We start from the raw sequence: 26,787 nt of genomic DNA on the forward strand, positions 1-26,787 counted from the left end.
AAATGCCACCTGTCCAGAGGTGGAAATACCTATTGGTAATCGTCGATCACCTTACTCACTGGGTGGAAGCCATTTCAACTGTCAACGCAACAGCCCAGACAGTGAGTAAAGTGATTCTTGAACAAATTATCCCTCGTTACGGGATAGTCCACCGCATAGATTCAGATCAAGGTACCCATTTTACCTCCCAAATTGTGCAACAATTAGCTCAGCAATTAGGAACAAATTGGAGATTACATACCCCGTGGCATCCACAAAGCTCTGGGAGAGTGGAACGGATGAACCAGACAATCAAGAATGCTCTCACAAAATTAATGCTGGAAACAAAATGGACTTGGGTAAAATGCCTTCCACTCACTCTTCTTAGAATTAGAACACAGCCAAGATCTGATTTGGGTTGTTCACCGTACAAGATGTTATATGGATTGCCCTACCTTGCTACACCACAAGAGCTGAACGCGAAAGAGTGTGGGAACACCAATGTAGAACAGTATGTACAGTTAATCACAAAAAATCTTGAGTTGCTAAGGGAAAAAGGTCTTCTTCCACAAACACCTCCATTTGATTTTAATTTACATCACATCAATTCAGGTGGCTGGGTGTTAGTAAAATCCTGGAAGGAGAAGTAATTAACCCCATCTTGGGAAGGTCTATTTCAGGTCCAGCTAACAACCGAAACTGCTGTCCGAACATTCGAAAAGGGCTGGACGCACATCAAGAGAGTGAAGGGTCCAGTAGCACCACCACCAACTGAAGGAAAGAAACCTCCAGACAAACCATCGAATTAAATACCTTGTTTGAAAGCTCCACTTAGCATCCCTCAGTCCAAGTTGATAAAACCCTGTAATCTCAGTTCATCCCCAGTTATACCTTGTTAATAAGCGCTAGCTACAAGTTGTTAGACTAAGTTGAAAAATATTTAAATTAAGTAGTTGTTAATTCTGTTTCTTGTTGTTCCCTTTTTACAGATTCTGCCTTCACACAAACATATTGTCACATCAACTGTTATAGTAAAGCTCCATTTGAAGCCAGCATTCTCCTTCAATAACAGTCCAATCAGGCTCCAAATTTACAGGCATGGTAACTCTAACCTTTGACAAGGCCAACCCCAAAATAACCATGAGTCTGAGATCACTGAGATCCAGGAGTCTGAGATCACTGAAAAACCATCTGAAGGTGAGATGCCCAAAGAAAGGACTAGAGAAGCAAAGACGACAAGCCCCACCAGCAGAGGCGACCCGAATGCTAATATCTCCTCGCGGGCCTGCCTGATGGGGAAGGTGAGCGACATCCTCCTACTAATGTCATCTGTCTCTGGATCCTCTGGCTCCCCTTCACACAAGCAGGAGACAACCATTGTACCAAATGTTACAAGATTGTGTATCAGGCAGAAGGAAACTCATTTCAAATCCCGACACTTTTTCCGAGCACATACTTACATTAATCCATCTTGTTAAAACCTAACAGAACTGAGTACCTGCTCAGAAAAAAGTCACAAATATTGGATTGGCAGAAACATTGGCACCCAAACGCATAAGCAGAAGGGAGAGTGCCACTCCCAAGACGATTGGCTCTGTTTCAATTTTAGATATATAACCAAATCAGAAGATTTATTAAAAAGAAAGACCTATGACACTGATCTGGTCCAAGAGGTGGTCATAGAAGAAAAGGAAAAACAAAAAGAAGGCAATCCTTTGATGTCAAGGAAAAACTTATTTATTGACCTGGCAGAAAGGATTGGACAACAGCTAAATTTAACAAATTGCTGGGTGTGCGGAGGAACTTTAGAATTGGAAAGTTGGCATTGGTGGGGAGTCAGTCTTGGACTCCCCAATTTAATCCAACTGAGTGATCTTTCCCCCACAACCCGACATGAAAATGAAACCTGGCTCCTAAGCAATTCTGTTATTAGAGAAGAATGCATCTGGAGGAAAGGAAGAAAATTTTTAAAAGAAGTTGGTGAGACAATGTGGAAAAGGTACCTGGTAACTGATGGGCAAAAACACTGGTGGATACCCCAAGAGCCAGATGTATTCTGGTCTGCAGAAAAAATTAAAAACAAAAATTGCATTTTGAATTCCATTAAGAGACTCTGGCAGTGCTGGGATCAAGGAAATCCATACTCCGTTCTTCCACAAATTTCCAAGTACTGGATCACAGCAGCAAGGATTCAACACCACTTCTGGGAGGCACCACAAGACCTCTATTGGATCTGCAGTAACTGAGCTTACTCCAACTTACCACCTCTCTGGAAAGGGAGGTGCACTCTTGGAGCCATTCAACCAAACTTCTTCCTACTTGCTGAAAACACTGGAGCCCACCTCGGAATCCCCCTATACGATGAGCTTTCTCCTTCTAAGAGACATGTAATAGGAGGGACCCAGAGATGGAAAGAAGAAGAGTGGCCAGCAGAGAGGAGCCTAGAAACTTACGGACCTGCAACATGGGCACAAGATGGCAGCTGGGGATACCAAACTCCCATCTACGTGCTAAACCAGATCATCAGACTGCAAGCGCTAATTGAGGTAATTACTAATGAGACCTCTCTTGCTCTTGAACTGCTTAACACCCAGCAAGGGCAAACCCGAGCAGCCATGTACCAAAATCAGCTAGCATTAGACTACTTACTAGCAGAAGAAGGTGGAGTATGCGGCAAGTTTAATACCTCAGACTGCTGCATCCACACTGATGATCACGGTGAAGCCATCACCAAGATTACCCAAAACATCAGGAAACTAGCCCATATTCCAGTACAGCAATGGCAATCCTTGACCACTTCCAAATGGTGGGGAAATATCTTCCAAGGACAATGGTGGAAGAAAGTTTTAATTATTGTTGGACTTTCCCGTACAGGACTTATTTTTCTCCCTTGTTTAATCCCTTGTTTTATCTGTCTAATCACCACTGTCGTCCAAGGCATGCCACTCATCCAAGATCTTCAAGGACAACAGCAGCATCTGCCATCCACCCAAAGAATTATGTATATCAATAATAGCAAGACCAAAATAGAAAGAAAAATTGCCCAGCAGATGTGGGACAGTTTTAAAGAACTTGAATCCAGCCCTGAAGAGTTATCCACCTTCACTTAAATGCAAAGACCAAAGATGCGAGCATAAGAGAAAAAGGGGGAACTTGTCATACATGAAATCCCTAATTATGTTTGGTCTTTGCATATTAAGTGTTTTAATTAATTCTGGGTTAAGTATTTTTAAATTGAGTATTAAAATTAACCCATCAGCCCAGGTACAAAAATCAAGTTTTATTATCACTATTTTCAATTGTTCAGAGTAGTTTATTAACAGTTACACTATTCCCAGTTAAAAATCCCCAGTTAATAAAATTCCCAAGTTATGTTCCCTTCTCAAGCCTCAAACCACATGTAAAGCACAAGAGTTATCTTTTCCCATGTTTATTGTATACTTTTACAAGTGTTTTAATACATTTTAGATGTATTTTAATATTTTTTAAAGTGTTTTTATCTTGCACCTTAATTCAAAGCCTAACTCCAAAACCCCAGTTTCTAACAGCCACTGGCTATTTTTAGCTCCTCCGCCATTACCCTGCAGGCCAGCTCCATGGCAACCTGAATTTTAATGAAGGGACTTTCCCGCCTTTACTGCAACTGATATCACCCCCTTGATAACGATGTGCTATTGGTGGACTGAGATGATCTCACAAAGAGAAAGCACCAATCATTTCAAACCAAAGGGGCAGACTGTGGGCGGACCGGGGCGGAGCAAAGGCACTATGAAACAGTGTGCAGCGCCAGCCAGAACTCAGTCACACCTCCAGGTTAGCTGTTGGTGGAGACCCGTGCTGAGCACTAAAGGCCTGACTCCTTTAATAACCTTTTAGACCCTTGGATTAGCCAAGAGTCACCTCAGCACTGCAAGTATTTTTTCACCATCTGAGGTTCAGTGCTATTTCAGCCAAAGATCTCAGATCCCTGCATTCCTGGGGCATACCACCTATCAAGCCATAGGCTCCCAGATTTTTATATTTTTCCAATTTCTGTAATTGTTCTGCTTTCAATAAATTATTTTAATTTTTAATTTAAATAAGAGTTGTCTCTTTCCTCATACTTGGGCAGGCATCCCCTCTCGCCTTCTCGGAGGGCCATGCACACTTGGGCGACTGTCGCTGTTTACCCCCAACATGTTCCAAATTAAAACTTGGCAAAACAAAACTGGATTGGCTCACAAAAAGAGACACTTTAAAAATCTGGAGGAAAATTGCAACTCCGAAATTTTTCATTAGTCTCATCTAAAGAGATCCGCCGTGTCCCTTTTTTTACCTTGGGTAGCTGCGACGAAGGCTCTAGGGGAATTGGGCACCCTAGAGTGTTGGGTAGCTAAACAAGCCAATTTGACCTCAGCCGCCATCAGCAACCTCCTCGAAGACAAGGAAATAACCAGGAAGGTCACATTGCAGAATCGGGCTGCCATCAATTACCTGTTGCTGTTACAGCACCACAAATGCACAGAATTTGAGGGTCTTTGCTGCATGAACTTGTCATCACAAGCCCCAGACATAGGCACGACACTGAGGAAGATGCAGGACATGGTCCAGTGTTGCTGCGTGTTCTGAGCTTCCCTCCCCCTCCCAAAGACACTTGCTCCTGCCATCTGCTTCGAGCTTCTTTGTTCTAAGCGTGGGAAAAACCAAATGTAACTCAAACTCTTTAGCAGTGTCTGACTGGCCGGTCACCCCGGGCCCGCCCTCAGTCCTCCCCTTTCCCCTTCTCCTAATAAAAGAGATGGTCGAGGGAGGGCCCACCCTCTTTTGGCTCAGTTATCTTCCTGTGAACATCTCTGGTTGTCTGTCTCATTTGAAAGCTTCTAACTGCAGGAAATTGAGTGAGCAGGGAGCTATATTTCTCCCTCTTTGCTTCTGCTGATGGTATTTGCTTTGCAGCTGATACAGATACCGATTTTAGAGCTACTGAAGTGCTAGATTGCCCGTGCTACCTCTCTAGGCTGCTCAAGGCTTTCTAAGGCATTAAAGTACTAGCCTAGCTGGTATAAAGCTGAAAAGATACCTTCCACAGTCCAGCAAATTAAGCAAGAATCTAAAGGATAGCTCAAAAGCTGGCTGGACCAGTGGGGACTTTCTGGTTGGGCTTCTTCCATTGTCAAAGACTTCTTTTGGATCATCTTCATTAGTTATTAGTTTTGTTTCTATTCAGTTTGTTAAAGAAATTTTGCTTTTCTGTTTACCGCCACTACACGCCCTCAAGTCAACCACACAGAAGTTACTGAAGAAGCAGCAGCAGCTCTACCAGACTGGTTATATGAACAAGAAAATAATTTTTAACTTTTTAAAACAAAAAAGGGGGATATGTAGTGATGCAATGTTTTTATTGTATTTTTGTATGTTCTTTTACCCTAATGGTTCATCTCTACCTTCCCTACTTCTGCTCCCAGTTGGTCTGTCCCAGATCCAAGCCACTCCCCCAGTGCGCCGAAAAATGGTTATCCCCTCCCCTTGTTCTAGCACCTTCCCTATCAATCACCCACACACCTCCCCGAGTTCTGGACTGTTCTGTGTCTGTCACCCAAGCCCTCCCTAATTACCCTTATATGGTCGCCATCAATCCCCCGAGACCCTGCCCCCTCAGATACCTCCCCTCTTGGAAATCCCCTAAACCTCGACGCCCCATTGGGGCATGTGACCCCTCTCCCTTCACCCACCAAGACCATTGGACCAGATGTGAGTCTTTCCATCCAGTGTCCCTCCCTCTTGATCTGCCTATTGGTCCCTAGTTGGGTTACTCCCCTTTTTCAACCCTCCTTTATAAGGTATGGTCACTCAGCAACTGTTGCTTGTTCACCGTGGACTCCTTTCAATAAAGTTGGATTACCTCCCATGGCAAACCTCCCTACTACTTTTTATCTTTCCCTTCCTCGAGGGCTGCTGACTGCTACAGTGCCTGGAGCCTGTGCTCCCCTGGGTAGAGCAGAGGCTTCAGAGGGCAGCCTTAAAGCTCCGTGCCTCCAGCTGCTCCCCACTCCTGCCACACACCTGCCGCTGGAGCTAGCTTGGGCAGCAGACAGCAGCGGTCACTGCGATAGTCACCAAAGACAAGGTCTCAGGATGAGTGAGTGCTCTCTATAGGATTCTTCCTAGGCCAGGCCACAAGGTAATAATTTTTCTTACAGTGATTCACTCTGCAGTGAAGAACCCACACAGGCTGCCACCAATGCCCTGGTACTCCTTCTCTGGCATCTCTCTCATGGCAGCTCTTCACAGCCTGAGCAGTTCTCCATAGCCAGCCCCTACCAAACTGTGAGCATATAAATTAACAAGTCTTATAGAAATACTAGATTGTTTATATATATAAATATTTTTTCTGTCAACGAGTAATGAATGTATTTGCTATACCCATATATAATGAGATATATATCTATACAGATAGAAATCTATGTAAATATGAAAAATCTCATAAACAGAAATCAAGGCCTTTTCTACGTTTTGCATTTTTTCTCCTGAATCTTGCAGAATAAAACTTTATTTCTTCTATGATGAAAAAGGATCTGCACCAAGTTTTCTGTCACCACCCACGGAATCAGATTTAGGATTATTAAATTCACACTTTGCCTTCAGATTTACGGTGAGTCATCAGCATGTCGATCCTCCTTCTGACATCTTTGCCTTATCAAGCAGCACCAGTCTCACTCCTCCCCTAATTCCTGATGAGGAGTGAGTTTGCTGTACCTACAGAGCAATGATAATTGGGCTTTAATTGGAGCAGAGGGAGAGATGCTCCATCTCTGAGATGCAACTGGTGGGTCTGGAGCACATGGCAGTAGGGACACCTTGTGGCTACCAGGAACACAGGGCCTCTGGAAGAAAACTCAGTATGAGTTAGTGAAAAGCTAACTTAATCTAAAAAAGAGATTGTTAAGTCCATAGCAAATGTGTTTGAGTCTTTCATCAAGTTAAATAGGTATAGATGCATGTAATTGTTCCATTAAGACGGGGTAACTCAAGATTGATGAACCTCATTTGCTCCATGGAACAAGAGTCTGTTACAGAGAAGGATTTCATCTTGATCCTGAAACATCAGAGAACTCCAGTCATCATTCTATCTACATATACCTTGAACCTGATATAAAGGGAATGTTCCTGAGTGTGGTTATAGCATATATCTGTTATATCCTTTCTATTGCATAAACAGGGAATGGGGCACAAACAGAGGTCATCATTCCAAAACTGTGCATAGTCTTGCAGATCTGTGACTAAAATGGTGGCAAAAAAATCCCAGTGGCCCAGTCCTCAATGTGCTGCCAGTTCACAATTTATCGTCTTTATATCTCACTATGATATGTCCCAGAACAACACCACTGTATAAAAGGACATAGAGATTTTGCAATTAAAATAATGCTTTCTACAAGCAACATCCAAATAAATAAGATAAAAATATAATAAGGAGAAAGGCTTTATATTCAGCATGGAAAAGGCTCATAAGTGATGACATTTTGGGAAACTTGATTTATGGAAGGAGTCCTCTTCATGTTTGCTGCTTACTGCATGAGGTCTTTCTAGAAATTTTCACATGGTGAAGACTTATATGAAATTTCAGAAGTATTGCTTCCTGCAGTCTGAACATAACCCCCCTGATGATGCATTTTCATACAGGTCAAGGAAGTGGTACCCTGTGAATTTTAAAGCAAGCCCATAGCTGCCTTGAAACGAAAGCAAACCAACCAAACCCAGAAACAAGAAACCACCACCATAACAACAAAACAGACATGTACTTCAAAGAAGGCAAATATTGTGTCCATGCTTCATTTGCTGCAAAAACTGGGGGGAAAAAACCCAGAAGCTGCAAGAGATCATGGCTGATGAGTCCAACAGCTGTATGCAACCCTAGAATAGCAAACTGTAGCTCTACTTTGGCCAATTAGTGCCTAAGGGTACCAGGCACTTCATCTTTTCCCTGGAAGTCAACTACTGGGTATGGAACTTGGCTTTCCTGAGGTTTGATGTCCAGAAATACTGAGTACATAGAGACCAGAGTTAATTTAAATGTCCTTTGAACAAATGAAAAATCTTATAAATCCTGCTTTCAGTTCCATATACCAGCTACCTTCTTGTCCTAGCTATGCATTTCACCTCCATTCTTTCACCACCACAATTTTATGTGCAATGTCTTCTCCCTAAACTGCCCTGTCTTCTCATAAAGACACTTCTTAAAGCTCCCAAGGTTTGGGGAGAACACAGCTGGAGGTCACACATAAGGGAAGTGGCCAAAAAGGGGCCTTGTGGTAGATGTGCAATGAGGTTTTTAGACAAAAAATTGCAGGTAGGGGATGCCATGCACCCTCTTGCCCATATGTGCCTGGTTTGTCTGTGAGGAGCTCAGCTCTTTTGCCGAGGATCACGGCACCCACAGGCACCCATTCCACAAGACAGCAAGCACAACAAGCTGGGCACCGCTACATGCTTGTTTATTCTTGGCTTTATGGATTATTTTTGATAATTTGCCTTGGTTTTGTGAGGTTGTTAGGCAGGAGGGAAATGAAAAGTGATCACAGAATCACAGAATGGTTAAGATTCAAAGGGATCTCTGGAGACTATTGAGTCCAACCTCCCTGCCAAGGCAGGGTCACCCAGAAGAAGTTACACAGGAACGCATCCAGGTGGGTTTGGAATGTCTCCAGACAGGGAGATTCCACTAGTTCCCTGGGCAGCCAGTTCCAGTGCTGTGCCACTCTCAGTGTAAAGAAGTTCTTTCTCATGTTAAGGTGAAACTTTCTGTGCTTTAGTTTATGGTCAGTGCTCCTCATACTGCTGCTGGGCACCACCAAGAAATGTCTGGCACCATCCTCTTGGCACTCGTCTTTGAGATATCCATATGCATTGAGATTCCCTTCCAGTCTTCTCCAGATTAAAAAGGCCCAGCTCCCACAGACTCTCCTCACGAGAGATGCTCCAGAGCCCCCATCCTATGTGTGGCCATTGATTAGAAACTGATGGACATCCATTGATTAAACACTGGAATGGGCTGCCCAGGGAGGTGGTGGAGTCACCACTGCTGAAAGCATTTAAGGGGCCTGCATGTGGCACTGAGTTCCATGGTCTGGCTGACAGGCTGGTATTCGGTAGGTTGGACTCGATGGCCTCAGAGGTCTTTCCCAGCCTAATCGATTCCGTGTTTCTGCGGCGAAGGTCGTGTGTACGTTCAGGGGCTCTGTCGCCCGGGGCCCCTCAGCGAGGCGGGGAAGGCGCCGTGAGCTTTGCGGCGCCCCGGGCCCCGCTCCGCGCGCTCTGTGGCGCCGGGCGGGCGGGCGGAAGCGCCGGGCGGGCGAGCGCGGGCCCTTCCGGCGGGCTCGCAGCGCCTCGCCCCGCCGCCGCCTCCGCCTCCCCCGCTCGCCGCCCGCCGCCGCCCGGCGCCTCCATCCTGGTACTTGGGAGTCTCCATCCTGGTTTCTCAAGTGCCCGGACCCAAAACAGGAAGTAAGTGCGCGGGGCCCTGCGGGATCGCGGGGCCGGGAGCTCCGGGCAGCGGCGGCGGCCGCGGGCGGAGGGGACGGGGCGGGGAGCGGCCGTGTGCGGTCCCGCGGCTCGGCGCGTTCGGGCCGGGCTGCCGGGCAGGGCCGGGCGGGCAGCGGAGCCCACGGCGGGGCCGTCCAGCGCCGCCGCCAGCCGAGGGCACGGGAAAATGGCGGCGGCCGCCCGGGGCCAAATGGCGGCGCTGGCGGCCGCGGGGCAGCGGCGGCTGAGGCGGGCCCGGAGCCACCGCCCCGGGGGCAGTGCCGCGGCACGGCCGCTGCCTCCCGCCCGCTGTTGTCCTGGGGCAGCCCTGGGGCAGCCCTGGGCCTCCACTCCCCGCCTTCCCGGGGAGCTGCCGGGCGTCGGGAGCGCTGCTCACAGAGAAATGGGGAAGCGGACGGACGGACTGGCTCTGGACATCACCAAGCTCCGGCTCGCTTAGGAGGGCAGGGCAAGGGGAGGCCGACCAGCGCGTTTGTTTTGTTTATTAAGTTTTATTTTTTGAATTGCTGTTGTTGTTTCTGGTTTTAACTCCCTCCCCCATATCTGGATGCCTGTAATAAGAGGCCACCTGCACGATCGCTTTTGAATTTCTCGATTCCCTCTCGCTGGGTCTGCTCTTGGGGTATCCTGAGCTTGTGGGTTTTATCTGTTAGGTTTCGTAATCTCTGTTTTTTTCCCCAGAGAGTTGTGATCTGTGATTGCTTAGGGTAAGTGGAGCCTGAGATGTGCGGCTCTGCCAAGATCAGGGGTTTCATCTTAGAGCGGTACCAAGATTTTGTGCACTAGAGCTATGCTCTGTTTTGCCAAAATAAAGCATTCCGGTCAGAAAAGCCTATTTTTTTCCCTTTCTTTTTTCTCCTTTTTTGAGGTTTTTTTATTCTTGTTTGTGGCTTTGGGCGTGGTGAAGAGTATTACACTTGTACCAGGTACTTCAGCTGACTGATAGTATTGCTATGTATTCATTCACAAAGAGTTACACTGTTCAGCCCCACCTGGCTATTGTTAGTTGAAGTAATCTAGAAAATGCTTTTTGTTTGCCAGCGCCACTCTGGCTACAGATGTAAGTTGGCCTCTTGACAGCATAGTTAGAATTCCTTTGCAAAACCAGAAGATGCAGGTTCTGCAGTGAGATGGACCCATCTCATTCTTGTTCTCATTTACATAATTTCACGTGATTATAATAATAACTTCATGATGCTTTATGACTTACTGAAAAGATTGAACATTAATTACAATTCTGTAGGTAGAATGCCCCAAAATACCGATTTTTGTCTCAACCATACAAAGTTATGAAAAGTGGCCATATAAGAGACAAAGATCTCTCTACTGTATTTTGCATGTTCTAATAGGTCCTTTTTTGTGACCATCATTTCTATGCTCGTCTGTGCATCAGAAAGCAAGAGAGACTTCTCTTTGCTTATCAGTCTTATAGTTATGATAATTTTTCTTATTTTTCTTGCATGCTAAAATTCTACCCATTTTTTATAAAGGGAAGAAGTTACTGGAATGCTTAGCATGAAACTGGAGTTGCATTGTACGTGAAGAGAAAAGAATTTTGGTACATCTGATACTTACTAAGATTTCTATCCATAGCCATAACCTTGTGCCCAAGAGCCAGTTACTGAAAAAAGAAACTAGAAACTTTCTGTGTTTATTTCTTTTGAAAGAGTTAGGACATAGATTTTATTTTGTTTTCTGTTGGTTTTTTTCCCCCTGTGTGACATTTAAAGCATGCTCAGTGCTTTTTATTAAACTTTCACTGGACAGGCTAGAATTCATGGAGTTCTGCCAAGTTTGGATCAATGCAAATGAGAACACTTTGTCCCATTGTGTCTCCCATATATTCTGTTTCAGTGATGGCCCACTTCTCTAAATACCACTGATGACTGGGATGCAACTGTTCCTAAAGGACTCTAACCTCATGCTGATACAGATTAATAAATCCATGTATGCCCCAAACTCAGGTCTCTGGATCCTTGTGATTGGTGTCTGTCCAGTTTGGTTCCTTTTCATATCCATTGTTGGCAGCTGTTAGAGAAAATTTCTGCATGGTGGAATTTTAAATTTGAGCAGAACCGATTTGGTCTGGAGTAAAGTTCGGGGGGGGTTGTTGAATATTAGCATGACAGCACTGGCACTAGCTGAATAATAAAAACTCCTGATAAGGTATATGAAGTACTGACTTGGTGTGGAGTACACTAAACAGTCAGGCTTCCTAAAGTATGAGGTCCTGTATTGACTTTGTTTCCTTTGTGTTACTCTTGAACGAATGCCTCGAAATCCCAATGCATTCCATGCGATTGTTCCAGTTAAATGTCACAGTAACTGGAAGCCTCCCTTAATAATCTTCAGTTTTTGCTTTTTACAGGACTTAGTGAAACATACTTACTGCCCAGTGCAGAGAAAGCAGCCTTTAATACAACTTCATATAGAAATTTTAAAAGATTTACAACAGTCCTCTGAAGACTAGACATAACATTCAGTTAATAACTAGGGGCAATGACAGAATTCTGCTTGCAAGAGTAAAAATACTATTTCTTAGAAGTGATTAATTTTTACAGCCCTCAGAATAATTGAGCCCATCTGCCAGATGAGGGTTATTTGGAATTAAAGGAATTTTGTATTAAGGTGCTAACCTTTTTTTTCAGCTTGGTGTAAAATCAGCTTTGTGAGTCTTTTTCTGCCTAACTCTGCTGCATGCTTCCCAAATAAATAAGAACCACTCCATCATTTGGCTTTAGTGGAAAATGTATATTGCAATTCTGTATTAAATGAGTCTTGTAGACAAAGTATTTTCCCATTTCCTTGGTTGCACGTTGAAACCTGTTTGAAATTGTAATGCAGCTAGCTCTAAAAAATGTTTGGTTTGGTAAATACACACAGAAATCCAACAAGGCAAAAAATGCTTATTGAATTGACACTGATTTCTAAGGTGCTGTCTCATTATGGATTATGGCCATAATGTGCATGTCTATCCAACAGTGTTCTCTTTCCCCAAAAGCTAACACCCTCCTTCAGAACATGAAATATTAGTGATAGATTGGCATCTCTGTAAAGAATGTATCTGAATCAAGGATTAAAGGAAAGTCTTGGGTTATTCATTTAAAATTCAAGTAAGGCTTTTGTTTAAAGTAAAACTTGTTTGCATTTTCAAAAGCACATCTAGTGAAGTTGTGAAAAGAAGGTGATATTTTGGAGGTGATGAGTCTACTCAGGTCCTAATTCTCACTCATTAAGAAACCTTGGCTGTCATTTACTTTGTATTTAACTTTGGAGAGCAGATGTGCAAGAGCAGATGTGTGGATGTGCAGGTGTGTGTAATGAGCAGAATTCACGTGGCACATCCCAAAGCCTCTGCTGTGATCTGGCATTGTTTAGCACGGCTCCGGCTGCCACACCATGATGAACCGAGGACATCCAGCAAGGGCAGTGTCCTGCAGCTGGGATCAGGAGAAGGCATCAAAGGCCTTTGGCCACTGAGCTCACTGTGAACTCCAGGTGGTCCTGTCATGTGTCATATTTGATGTATGTTCAGAGTACCTGGTAGCCACATCATAATTTAAAAGTAAAACAGTGGGGTTTATAAGGTCTGGAGATTGTTTCCTATTCACTCAAAAGAACCACCACAGTTATTCCTGATTTTGGTCACTTATTCATGTATTCATGGGTTGGTACTCCTGTCCTGGGATAAATGCAGCTTGAAAGAATCAGGTTGGTTGGTTTTTCTTTCAGTCTGCTTGTATTTGTATGGTCTGATTAATAAAAAAATAATGTCCAAAATACGCATTTGACTTTGACTTAATTCCTCATGTTCTTTCTGCTCAGTTTTCAATTGTGGTCCAAGGCCTTATGCATTAAAGTTGATGGGAATCAAATCAAGGATTTGGCTCTTTCTCAGTTTTTATCAAGGTTTGGTCAGGGTTATTACCTTTACTCAGAAAACATAAGGCATGCTAAATCTCGAGTATCTTACACAGAGCATGATTTTTTTTTTTTTTCCCCCCCGGGAGAGCCTGCAGCTACAGTTGGCATAAACTGGTTTTGGGAAGTTGGCAAGGAGTTATAAAACCCTGCTCAATCCAGGAATTACATTGAGGAATGTTTCTTGAGAAGTCACAGGTCCTTGAACAAAGTGCAGTGCCGAGTGTCGGGTGCTCTGCAATGCGTGGGAGGTCGAGCTGCCAACTGCAGATGTGTGACTTGACCAGAAGAGTCAGTGGTGCCCTCAGATGTGCTGCCCTCAGATGTGCTGCCTCAGCCATTGTCTGGGTAGTCCTGTTACAGCTCTGGCTGCAAGTGTCAGGGTAGCAGCTACTGATCCTGGTGTAGCTTCCTCCCCATCTCTGGGAACGCCATATTTGGACGTATGGATCCCTTTTATGCTGTGTCCTGTTCCCTCCTAAATTTGCAAACCAACAAGGTAGAGAATGCAAAGGGATTAATTGCCCTGTGTTTTTTATTTGGTAGCCAAATCCTGTAAATACACAGATTGATTTTCATAAAGTCCCGAGTAACTGCCGAAAGAACAACCCGTCTTTGCTGTGCCTGTATTCAATTTTCATCAGTCTTCCAATAGAAAAGAAGGAATGGTCTGCTGTATCTTCTGATGTGGATGGTGCTACAGTTTCCACTGCTTTCAGAATAGCTGTAGGTGGAATACATGGCTGTTGTAATGTGTCTTAAAAATCTCATGTCTTTCAGGCCTTTAAAGTGGTGAAAAGAAAAATAGGTGCTTTCAGCTGATTATAGAAAAATAAATGTTATGACTGCCAGTTGACATAAAATTAAAGAAGAATTCTCCACCTCATTTCTGGTAACTTTAGGAATTTTTGCTACAGAAGTCCTTGTAGTAAAACTTACTCAGAAAGTACATATGAACATGAAAAAGAGAGTCTGTTTATTTTGTCCCAATTTGTTCACTCCCCAAAAGCTAAATGAATAACTTTAAGCTGAGTTGAAAAAGTTACAGTCTTCTAATTTAGCTATAATGCTTTGGATGTCTTTCTTCATGTTTTAGCATTAAGGATGCCCTGTTGGGTTCCTAAAATCAGTATTACACCCATGTAGCAAACAGCAGCTTCTAGTGAAGGATAGAGCACAGGCTGTAAAACTCAGCAGCAGATGAATCCCAAGGAAGTTACTTCGTCCTACGCCTGCATGTGGCAAGGAACTGTTGCTGATGGTAGATGTGAAAGTAAGTTTGAGAACCCTCTGATTTAAAATGTCAGTGGTATCTGAAATTTTTTACATGTTCAGAAGGGTAATATCACTTAGTTTGATGAATCAGTCACTACATGTGCTTAAAGAGGTGCCAAATCTTCCAACAAGCTCGAGAGGTGAGAATTTTTTTGAAGGACTGGCAGTAGTTTTATCTTTCTAGGATAACACTTCTCTTGGGAATCTTCAATACCGAAGAACATGTTTTCTTATTAAAAATCACATAATTTCCTGCTGACGCAATAATGTTTACATTATACAGGGAATTTGAAATCCAGGTTGTAAATTCCCCTTACATATGGGTATATGGCTATCCTTGCCTAGTACATGGAAAATTTGTGGTGTGATTGTGGTTTCTTTTTTCTAAAGCTGTAGTCAGTTATTTTTAAACAACACTGTGGCTTCAAAATAACAGTAGTTTTTTGTTGTTGTTGACATATGAGTAAACACAGAAAAAGGACTGAGCAGTTAAAGGAGAAATAGATGATATTTTCTTTTTACAAATCTCTGCCAAAGTCAACAAAACCAGGCTTAAAACTGATGAAATCTTTGCAAAGCTTCTGGATATTTCAGGGCTGATTTCATTTATCTTCTGCAGCTGCAAAGGTCACATTTCTTTGTATTTGGATAAAACTTTTGTTGTGGGGTTTTGCTTTGTTTTATTTCAGAACTAGTTTAATTTATGTAGAATTTCTTACAAACTTTGTGTTTCATTGCAGTATTTTTATGCTGGAAATGAAATTATCAGAGACTCTTCATGTTGCCCTAATTCTGTGACTTCAATGGCTTATCCTGGATTAGTTATTCTCTCCATATCTTTTTGTTCTGGTGATTGCTTGCAACCAATTTTTCTGTTGCTCTTGTTTAAATGCTAAAGAAAAAGCGCAAGTTTCACATTTAGTTATATGCATGGAAGGAGAATAAAACTTTGCAACTTGGCAGTCTGTAAATAGGGCAGCTGTGACTAATAGGACACTAGAAAAATACTTGTCAGTCTTGAGTAGCTTTCAGTTCTGTAATAGAATTATTAAATTAACAGTAGAATAAATATTGGACAAAAATCATCAGATGTGAAGAATTTAAATGCTGAAAAAGTAATAGCCTTGGTTTGTGTTTGGAAAAAAAAGAAATCAGTAGATTGCAAATTCTCCTGAGTAGGGAGTTTTGGTACTATTTTTAACTGGAGAAGTTACTTTAAAGCTATCTGATTTTACTCTTTGCAATATGTAAGTGTGCAGGAAAGTAAAGGTAGGTGAATGTCTGAAATTGTGGATTTTTCTTGTGAAAGAGCAGGTTCATTCCTTTGGGGAGGTTGTGCTGGTTGGTTGGGGTATGGAAGCAGCATTATGGTCCAAGTGGAATCCAACTGCAGAAATGTAATCTGAGTGTTGCTCTTTCAGGTTTGAGTATGAGCACAGTTGAAGAAGATTCTGACACAGTGACAGTAGAAACCGTGAACTCTGTGACTTTGACTCAGGACACTGAAGGGAACCTAATTCTTCATTGCCCTCAAAATGGTATAGAATTGTATTGCATAGTATTTTTTTTTTCTTCTTTGTTTTGAGTGATCTGACCACCGTACATCCCTGCCCACAAATTCTGTGAGCTACTCAGGTTCAGCTTACTGTGCAAGAATTGTTCTGCTTTGGTTTAAAGAATGATTAAGTGTTGAATTAGGTATAAATCCCAAAACTGCCTGTGTATGCCCAACAAAGATACAGCTGCTGTGATTTATTTCAGTTGAAATGGATAATCTTAGAACCAAGCACGTACCCAAATTTCCTTAGACTGGTTTGTGTTTGGCAGACTGTGGATGGAATTTTCACGTTGAGGAAAGCACGTGAACTGCTGTTGTCCGTAACTTAGACCAAGTTCCTGGGCAGCAGCAAAGCACTGAACCAGCCTGTCACATTTGGTTTGGCCCACTTTGTTAGGAGAACTCTGTCCAAGGCTCCACTTAGCTTATAGGAAGTAACCTGGGTACTTTTTTGTTGTTAGAAGCTGATGAAGTAGACTCTGAAGACAGCTCTGAACCTCCACACAAGAGGCTTTGTTTGTCAGAGGATGATCAAAGCCTTGATGATTCTACTCCATGCATTTCTGTTGTTGCAGTTCCAAGTAAGTTCTTTTATGTACTCCTGTAGCAAAAATATCTGTTGGTAAAGGTTAAAAGTGGACTCTTTGAATCACATTAGGATATTTCCATGGGGCTTTTTCTTCTCAATTTTTGTAATGTACTTCTGTATCATCTTTTCTCTCAGCCTTGGATAGTTTTGCAGCAATTGATATTTATACAATACTGGCAAAATAAGCCTGTCTTAAAGTGGAGAAGAGACCTGCAGGCACAGGTGCATTGAATAAATTGAAGGATAAGTAAACGAACAGCAAACTAGATGTTCTCCACCTGCTAAGAGATTAGGTTTTTTTAATGATCAGACAGTATAGTTAGTATTTCAATGTTTTGTAATATTGAGGTGTATGTAAAGGAGATTGATGTAAAAAAAATAGGATGAATACTGAATAAGTCTTAAGGAAGTTGATTGAATATTAGATAGTTTAATACAATCTTCCAGAGGGAAGTAAAACCAGATCTAGTTAAAATACCAATTTGCAGTATCTAGAGTGGCTGTTTATTTGGTGGAACTAGCCAGAAACTCCTTAGAAGTAAAGGCATTATCATGTTGAAGGAGGACTGGGGAAAAAGCATGCAGCCAAAAGGTTTGAATGTTGTCTTTTAATAACTGGAAAATACCAGAAAGGCTGTAAAGGAAGTATTAATACAGTTTCAAATGTTTGCATCAAACACATTTTGTTTATGTTTCACATTAGGTCTTAGTTGTTAGTCAAGTGTAAAACTGAAGGTTTCAAAACTCATATTTAAATTTTGTGAAGAGAAGCAGCTGATAATCGTTTTAGTGAATTTACTGTGTTAACAAATAAATACCAAATAAGGCTCTTCAAAATTTTCAGTTCAAAGGTAGCCATTTATAAAACTTGTAGCATGTGTAAAAAACACTTCAGGAGTAAAGTATGCAACTAACTTACCCATTCTGAAGTTTCAGAAAATGATCAGAGCTTTGAGGTGACCATGACTGCTACCACTGAGGTAGCTGAAGATGAGATTAATGAAGGAACTGTTACCCAGATTCAGGTACAGTAAAACTTCAAAATGTACCAATTTGATGTATGCTTTTATTTAAATTGGAATGAAAAGGGAAACAAGTATCAGAAATGCTTACTAAATGAATAAGACGCTTTAAAACGAATGTATGTGAGCATGGATCTTGTTTGTAAAAATGCTGTTCTGTAAAAGGGCAGTTGAATAATTTTATGTATGAGAGAGGTTATTTGTAGTCTAAGTTACTGCCCAAAATGCAATACAGCAAAGAGTAATAGAGGTAACCCTCCACTGGTAATTACATGCTCTGTTGTGATCTGCATAAATGACAAGTTTATCTGTTATCTCTGTCATTCTTTGATTATAAATTAAGCTCTATAACAGGCTTAAGTAGTCTTAGTCTTGTCACTAGTCCTAACAGTTACATGCAGTTTTCATTGTGGGTATACCATGTTTAAAAGTTCTAGACTGGAGATGCTGGACATAGTCCAGTTTCCTTCACAGCCGGTGAGACTCTTCTTACTTACTGTACATTAAACAAGATGAAGAATGTTAACCAGTTAATTCTCACAACATCTTTATATTAAGATGCTAAATCTTACTCGGGTTTTTTAAGAAAGGTGGTACTTTCAATGCTGTATCTAAAACGTGGCACTTTTGAAGTCAGCAAGGTGACGAGCTGTGCTGATTTAATTTGCCTTCAAACTATGTCTCCACGTTAATTGCAAAGTGAAAATTGAAAAACAACTGAGTATTTGACTGTATCATTTCATTTTGGTCTTTTCAAGATTCTTCAGAATGAACAGCTGGATGAAATCTCCCCAATGGGCAATGAAGAAGTATCAGCTGTTAGTCAAGCGTGGTTCACAACCAAAGAGGATAAGGATTCTCTAACCAATAAAGGTAGGATATTTCAAATGCACTTCTCCCATGCTGTAAAAAGGTAAATGATTCCAAATGTCTCAGAACATTTTGCAAGTTGCATAAGGTAATCTGGTCTGGCTTTTTATGAGATGAGCCATGCCTGCAGTGGTGACAGTAGTGGCTACAGTAGGGAAGGGCTGTGAGTCCTTTGTGTCTGCCCAGATGGGGCAGAGTTGTGTTTGCCTGGCTGGGGGTGGGGAGCTGCAGCAGAGGGGAGGACAACCAGGAGAAAAACCAATCCATGATTAGGTTAATGGAGTTGCTTCAGAAGAAGAGGGCTCCTGCAGACCAGGATCTAATGAAATAATCTCTACTACTCCTAAAACTTCCACCCCACTGTGCATTCCTCCCTTTCCAAAAATATCTGTGCAATCATGTAGTAGTTGCTGAACTTAAGAGCTTTTGTTTTTTCTTTCATCCCCCCAGGGGAAGCGACTTTCTAAACCTAGAGAAACAATTTAGCATCAAATGTGTTGTCTCTCCAGTTTCCTCAGCCTCTCTACTGTTTTTCTTACTTTGACTTTTACTTTTTCTAGAGAGAAAATAATTCTTTTTTCAGTCAGTTCAAAGCAACTCCCTTTTTTGTTAGAAAACCTTTAGGAAGAGACACAGCATTGTCAGCTGGTCAAAGGAGGGCACTAAATTTGGTGATTCCAGTTAAGAGATTAATAATTTGAGGAAGACATTTCTAGTAAAATATGCCAAGAAAAATATTTGAGAATCTCTACTGGCTGAACTTTTCTTGTAAACTCTGTGGTTTGTCAGGAGATAAGCAGTGGAGGAATGCCAGTATGTGTCTTCTTTTACAGTAGCTCAGAGTTTGGCACGTGTAGCCTGAGGTCATCATTTTACAGCAGTCTCCACCTGATAATGCTTTCTTCCCAGACCTGTGGGCAGGTTACGATATTCTTGACTATGAATATGCAAACATGTGAAGTGCAGAATAAATGTCCTTTCCTAAAATAGTTTAGTATTAAAGCTTATTCCATGTAAAGAGTAGCAGTGTCCTATTAAATCAGTTTAGAGGCTTGGACAGAGGTGTGAATTACAGTTACAGTAATACATTATTTTTCTGTCTCTGTAGCTGTGGAAGAAGAGATTGAAGCCATGGGGCACAGGAAAAGAGTACTCTCTCACCAGTTCCAGTGGAATTAGTAATAATGCCTGTACTTTTCATTATAATTGGATTTGAGTAAACAGTCTCTTTGGTGTGTTCTGTCTCTCAGCTCTGGTAATTAGCAGGCTGAGAAGGAAGTACCCTGATTTTCCTGAGCAGAGGTGGGCAGGTAGCCAGCACACACCAGTATGTAAACTGGGTCACACCAGCATAAGTGTAATTAAAAGTATGGTATGACCATAAGGGGAGAAAAGGATAATTTAGAAGAGTAATGTTTTAATGTTTTATTGTTAGACTTCAGGTTTGAAGTTTTCCCTCTGAATAAAGTTGGTTGGGTTTGCTTTTAAAGCTTAGCTGGCATTGTAGTTTCTAAGGGCATAGACAGAGAGGAAACGTTATTGTTTGTTTCTATTGGTTTGCCACTTTTATTTGGGAAGTAAAAGACTCCCAACAACTTTTTATCTTGACTGTGACCTCTGAGAATTACTCCCAATGCAAAAAAAAAAAGAGAGAGATGGGGACCAGCTTCTCAAAAAAGACTAAGTGGAGCATTTACCTCTATGAAAAGCACTCACAGTAGGTGGCACTACTCACATGTTCAGGAGCGTTAAGGCATGCAAAAGAACCCGATGTTGTTGCCAGTTCCTCAGGTAATACTCTGAGTCACATTTTATGTTCCAGCTTCTAGAATCATTTTGAGTGCATGGAAATCTCAGCTGTCAGTTTAAAGACAGAACTTTCCTAGTTGCAGCTGAAGAGAAAGTCTGAAAATGTGACTTGGCAGCGCATAGAGGAGCTCACGTTCTGTTTTTAAAAATGGGATGTTTTTGAAATGGAATCTGACTCACGTTATTTAAATATTAGTTGATGGTTACTGTCAGTTATGAAATAACATCTGTTTAAAATAAATTCTAGTTATATTTTTAGTCTTTTCTGTGTTAATTGCAGCATGGGTCATGTTTTCAGATACTTCTGTTCTTGCTGTTTTTCTGGCCTTCACTTCAGTAGTTTGTCATTTCTTTTTTCAGGCCATAAGTGGAAGCAAGGGATGTGGTCAAAGGAAGAAATTGACATTTTGATGAGTAACATTGAGCGTTATTTAAAGGTATGTTTAGAGTATGTTCCCTGCTTGTTGGTGTGGTGATGCAGTTCCTGCTAGAAATCAACTTTGTTTAGTACTTCCCAGAATACACAATAAGTGTTTCAGATTGGTTTGTTGTAAAAATGATCATTACCCATTTGACATACATTAAAAAAAATTATTCATAGACAGGATTTAAGTACTACTAAATGTAGCATTGCTTTTAATTTTATACTGAGTGCAGCCCATTTTGAACATCCTGACATGACATTTTACATGGTTAAATCTCTTTCTCTGATTATACATTGAGGACTCATAAAAGCTTTGTTGAAGATGGTTGAAAAAAATTGCACTAGCAGTAGAAATAATTCTCCTTAGTGAGCACTGAATACAACTTCCAGCCTTCCTTGGTGCCAAGTCTGTGATTGTGTACTTCACTAGCAGGATGCCTGTGTCTGCTTTCTTCCCCTTAGATTATTGGGGTCAGAGTTCAGTGCAAATGGGCATGTGGTGAACACACTAACAGTGATAATTGCCCATAAGTCATATTTGTGGTAGGTTTGCAGCTGAGAATATTCGAGCTGTGCCCTAACAACTGAGAATATACAGCCTGGATATTACAGTTTCACCATCCTTCACTTACGGTTTTAAAAAAATCCCTGAATTCAGTGTTCGTTGGAATAAAAATCCGCAGTATTAGTTGTAGAGAGTGTGTCTGCCCCCACACATATTAGAGTTTCTGCCACAAAATCATTAATGGGTAATACTGTGTTTTAAATCTAGTGAAGCTTTTTTTAAGCTAGCTGAATAACTTTTCTGAGTTACTGGTAAATCATTGGATGCATTCTTTTTCCACTTATCTGCTTTCTTGTCCTGCTTTGAATAATTGAAATATAGTGATTGTTAGTTTAAGCTGAAGTTAAGCTTTACTCTTAACTTCATTGCAGTGGTTTTGTATTGAATTTGAGTTTCCATCAGAGCAAGAAGAGTAGTTTAATTGAAAGAAATTGCTTTTGCATAAGGAGTATTTAAAATTATGTAATAAATTGGTATAGCACTGTTTGACAACCTTCTCTTGTATGGCCCCAGGCTAATTCCACCACAATACATTTTCCATGATGTTATATATGATGGTTCAATTTTTGATCTAAAATACACATTGGACAGATTTTTTTTTTTCTTAAATGTGGACAGGAGTTAGAGCTTTTGTGTCTCCCTGGACTCCAACGTAAAAAAAACCAAAACAACAAAACCTACTCTTCAAGGATTTGTATTTGTGGGAGCTAATCCATAAATACCCAGTTTTACTTTCAGACTGTAGTATTTGTGATACACAGAAAGTTGCATAATGGCTTCAGTTCTTGTGTTCTACTTCTTGATTCCTAGGAGACTTTATCTAAGGTGTTTTGTTTGTGGTTTTTGTTTTTGTTTTTGTTTTTTTTTTAAATGCTTCGTTCTAGGCCCGTGGAATAAAAGATGCCACTGAAATTATATTTGAAATGTCAAAAGATGAAAGAAAAGATTTCTACAGGACAATAGCTTGGGGTCTGAATCGGCCTCTCTTTGCTGTCTATAGAAGAGTTCTTCGCATGTATGATGACAGAAACCATGTTGGAAAGTATGAAACCTTCTAATGCTGCATGGTTTTATTGGTATGAGTAGGGTCATGTATTTATGTTTGACATGTTCCATGTGAGACAAAATTTTAGCCAAACAGACCTAGATCTTCCTAATATGTCACCTCTACTCAATTCTGATAGATCAGCCATGGCAGTAGTTGTGTTCAATTGATGGTATTCAATGACAACTTTAAAAAACAAACAAAAATCCCAAAACAAAGGTGAATAACAGATTCTGACATGATGAGAAGACTTGGACACAAGCTTGGATCTTCTGAGATGTAACTTTTTGTAGACCTGTGACCTGGAAGTAACTGATCTTCACCTCCTATGCCCTTGCTTGCCCTTCTTTAAAACAGTGGTCTGGTGCCATCCAGAAAGGATATTATATTTTAATTTTTGAAGGTAGTTGGAAATTAAAAATACCTTCTCAATGCTGATTTGCTTTTTTGATGGAAAATCAGCTTTATGGTGGTGGTGGACTGGGACAGTAAGGAAGAAGTAGCTGTTTATTTGAAAGACTAATGCAGAAAATTCTTATTTTATTCATAGGAGTAAGATCATGGAGAATCAGGAATTTTTCTGACAAATGAGAGGAATGTTATACCAGTTAACCTTAGAAATGCACTAATGTGGGAAAATGGCATTTGTTTCTCACATTCTTCCAAAATATTCAGTCAGATTGTTTCTTACAGCTGGAATCCCTAATCTCTAATCTTAGCAGAACAACTAAATGTGTGCTGTGTGGTTAGTAAAATAAAAATATTTATGCTGTATGCTTTCTGTTTAAAATAATGTGTTTTTATTTACCTGTTGCTTAGGTATACTCCTGAGGAAATTGAAAAGCTTAAAGAGTAAGTCATCTTATGAACAAGGTCACTCTTTCTTGTTTGTATTTAGTAGCTTGATTAATTTTTAAAGGTTTCCTTATATGAAATCGCTGAAGAGTTACAAATAAATTTGACTGCTCCAGCACTATCCAAAAATAGTGGTTAGTTACTATCTAAAGAAAAATGAAACTGCATTTGGATTCTTTTAAAATTGTTTTCTAGTGCGTGTTCAGGACCTAACAATATGCAACGAAGTTCTAAAGCCAGGCTTCTGTTGTAACTGGGAATGTTTCCGATTTTTCAAGCACACTCCATAGTTGTGGTTATGAGAAACAGAAATGCCATTTCTTCAGGAAATCTGAACAAAGGTTATTCCTAATGGAAGTGGCAGGGCAAGAGTAGGATCTCCCCTAGGAAGTATTACAGATATATAAACTATCAGTACAGCTCAAAAAGCCTGATTTTGAGTAGGAACCTGATAGATCAAGGAGATAGGGCTGCAGACTTTATCCCCTCCTGCACATTTCCAGGGTTGAGCAGTTGGAAGAAACTGTTGGACTGAAGGAAGGAAGGGGGTCCATTGCATTGCATTGGTGAATCTGTTTGGATCAGTTGAGCTGGTTTGTGTCATTCACAAGGTGCCTGTGGTTCCGGATGTGTCAGAACTACTCATGGATCAACATTTTAAGCAACCTGCTGTCATGTGAAGGAGGAAAATGATTGTTAAAATGATGAACATGATTATGCAGTGTTTTGCTTAATTTAAATTGTAGGATGCCTGGGTTTTCATCGAGCATTATTTCAATTTCCAAGTGCTCTCTACACCACCTGAGAATCATTGAGGAACCTGTATGGAATGGAAATTGGCTATTTATCTAAACATTCATATTGTGTTTAACACACTCATTAAGCCTCACAAGACCGATATTAAGCATTTTATAAGTGTCTTGTGGCTTAGCTGGCCCAAAAGGCTTCTAGAAAGACATAGGAAAAATAGCAGAAAATATTCATAATGAAGTAGCAAAGTGATTCCCCATTCTGTCTTTAGGCCTGTAAACTGCATGTTCATCCTGTTTTTATTAGAGAATATTTGATATTTTGGTAATTTCCTAACTGGATATAGTGCTAATGAGCACGTTTCTTTTTAGGCTGAGAGTAAAGCATGGTAATGATTGGGCCACAATAGGAGCTGCCCTGGGGAGAAGTGCTTCATCTGTAAAGGATCGATGTAGACTGATGAAGGATACCTGCAACACAGGTGAGGTAAATGCTGGTGTCAGAAATGGATATTCTGTTTAAAATTCTGTCCTTTGTGTCTAACAGTTATAAACTTACATTGTATGTTTGGTGTTGAGAGAGACAGATGCACTTCAGGAGTAAAATATTGTTTATTTTTTAATGTATATATTCAAATATAAAGGAAAATTTAGGCAGACCTCATGTGATTAATGTCCACTAAATTGTTGTGTGGTTAATTCACTCCAGCTAACACAGTTCAGATAGCTTGGATCAGTTTGCTTTGGTCCCTGTTTGGACAAGTTCTGTGTGGCCTCATTCGTCTGTGAGAGAGAAGAGATAAATTTGGCAGCAGAACAACAGAATCATTGATTTGTTAATCAAGAATGGATATAATATAAATTGTTAATAATTAAGAACAGTTGCTTCTTCTTCACAAGTCAATATTTACATCTGGAATAAGGTGTTGGACATGGAAGTTAAGTGTCTGCTGGCATGTTACGGATCAGGACAGAGGGTATCTGCTGCCAGTTAAGTTGGAGGGCTTCTCGCTCTTTCAGGAAAGTGGACGGAGAAAGAAGAAAAAAGACTGGCAGAAGTAGTGCACGAGCTGACAAGCACAGAGCCAGGTGACATTGTCACACAAGGTGTGTCATGGGCTGCTGTGGCTGAACGGGTCGGGACGCGCTCGGAGAAACAGTGCCGCTCGAAATGGCTCAACTATCTCAACTGGAAACAGAGTGGCGGCACCGAGTGGACCAAGGAGGATGAAATAAATCTGATCTTGAGGTTTGTTATTTTAGTTACTTTTAAAGGTGTGTAATATGTGTTGCTAGCAGGATTCCATTGGGGTCCATTTTGCTGGTTTCCTAGACACTGAAAATTCTAGAATCTTCCAAAAATCACTGCTGTGTTTACAGTTCCCAGAGATTTATTATTGAACATATTTTTTGTTTTTTGTTTTTTTAGTGAATGTTAGTGTTCGTGAAAGGTGTCAGATTGAAAACCCTGGAGACTGAAGTCTTCTTTATTCCACAGAAAAGGTACAGCACAGGCAGCAAACCGTGCAAGCTTCCCACACGTTGCCCCACCGATGCGCTTTAACCCTTAACTGGAGGGTAGCTCAGTCTCCCTGCCCGTTCAGTCCTTGGCCTCTCTGCTGAGATGACCAACAAGGGTCAAGTGTGGTGGTGGTTTCTGTGATGTGGACCTCTTGTCTATAAAGAGCTAAACTGAGACTGCAAATTAATTTCATGTAGGCCACCAAACACTGATTGGATATCAGCATCTCTGACTACATTTGAACTGGCAACCTGGTAGTGACTTTGGAAATCTTTTGCTCTCTCCAATCCTCCTCCCATTTTGAATGCCTTTAACTCAGGCTTTTTAGCCAGTGGATTTTTATGGTTGGGTGGGAATAAAAAGCCAAGACATCCAGGGATTACTTACAAAGTAGTATTAACAAATTTACTGAAGCTGTTTGACATGAACTCAAAATGAGGAGCCTGATTCCACATTTCAGAATGTGCTGGGTATATTTCTTAGTATTTCTGGTTTGGTCTGTCCAGATATCATTTACTCATCCTACAGGGTTGGTTTTGGTCATTTTTTTAATTTTTACTTTTTTCTTTCTTTAGCTTGCAAGAGTGCTCTTGCTTTGTTTCTGAAGAGGACTTTTCTTAACTTCCACAAAAATATTTTCCCCTCACTATTCACCTCTCTTTCATATGCTCCATGTACAGATAAGGGCAATTCAGAGATTTTAGTGATTTCAGATTCTGGTAGAGAAGACTGTCCCTTATGTGGAGAGCCTGGTGGGATTGATTTATGAGAAAGTGTTTAATGCTGTAGTTAACTTCATCTACTTTGGCTAAGAAGCATCTGAGAGAAGGCAAAAATCTGTGTTAAGGATGGATGGTTGTTACTTAGAAGAAAACAAATAAATATCATAACATGAAATTAATTAAGTGAAAGTTCAGAGTGAATCTCAGGAAGTATTTCCTGCCATGGAGATGTGTTTGGGGAATGTTTTTTCAAAAAGAAAAGATGCAAGTACCACCACTTGGAATGCTTCACGATAATCTGATCTAAATCCTAATGTATAAGTAAATAAGGAGAATAATCCTGCATGGCAAGGAGATGGACTG

At 41.0% G+C, this 26,787-nt stretch overlaps 1 protein-coding gene across 1 annotated transcript in view; it reads left to right on the forward strand.

Moving 5' to 3' along the window:
- Positions 1 to 9,330: 9,330 nt before the first annotated feature.
- DMTF1 (cyclin D binding myb like transcription factor 1) overlaps positions 9,331 to 26,787 on the forward strand; it is a 28,988-nt gene continuing 11,531 nt past the window's right edge. The window contains exons 1-10 of the mRNA XM_082280300.1: positions 9,331 to 9,459; positions 16,116 to 16,232; positions 16,714 to 16,833; positions 17,772 to 17,866; positions 18,622 to 18,736; positions 20,903 to 20,979; positions 22,416 to 22,573; positions 23,396 to 23,428; positions 24,553 to 24,662; positions 25,201 to 25,429. Of these exons, the coding sequence (XP_082136426.1) occupies positions 16,124 to 16,232; positions 16,714 to 16,833; positions 17,772 to 17,866; positions 18,622 to 18,736; positions 20,903 to 20,979; positions 22,416 to 22,573; positions 23,396 to 23,428; positions 24,553 to 24,662; positions 25,201 to 25,429 (1,046 nt within the window). The 5' untranslated portion in view covers positions 9,331 to 9,459; positions 16,116 to 16,123. The remainder of the gene's footprint in view (positions 9,460 to 16,115; positions 16,233 to 16,713; positions 16,834 to 17,771; positions 17,867 to 18,621; positions 18,737 to 20,902; positions 20,980 to 22,415; positions 22,574 to 23,395; positions 23,429 to 24,552; positions 24,663 to 25,200; positions 25,430 to 26,787) is intronic.

The sequence above is a fragment of the Coloeus monedula genome (genome assembly GCF_965178545.1).
Source record: "Coloeus monedula genome assembly, chromosome: 4".
In the NCBI taxonomy this organism is placed as follows: domain Eukaryota; kingdom Metazoa; phylum Chordata; class Aves; order Passeriformes; family Corvidae; genus Coloeus; species Coloeus monedula.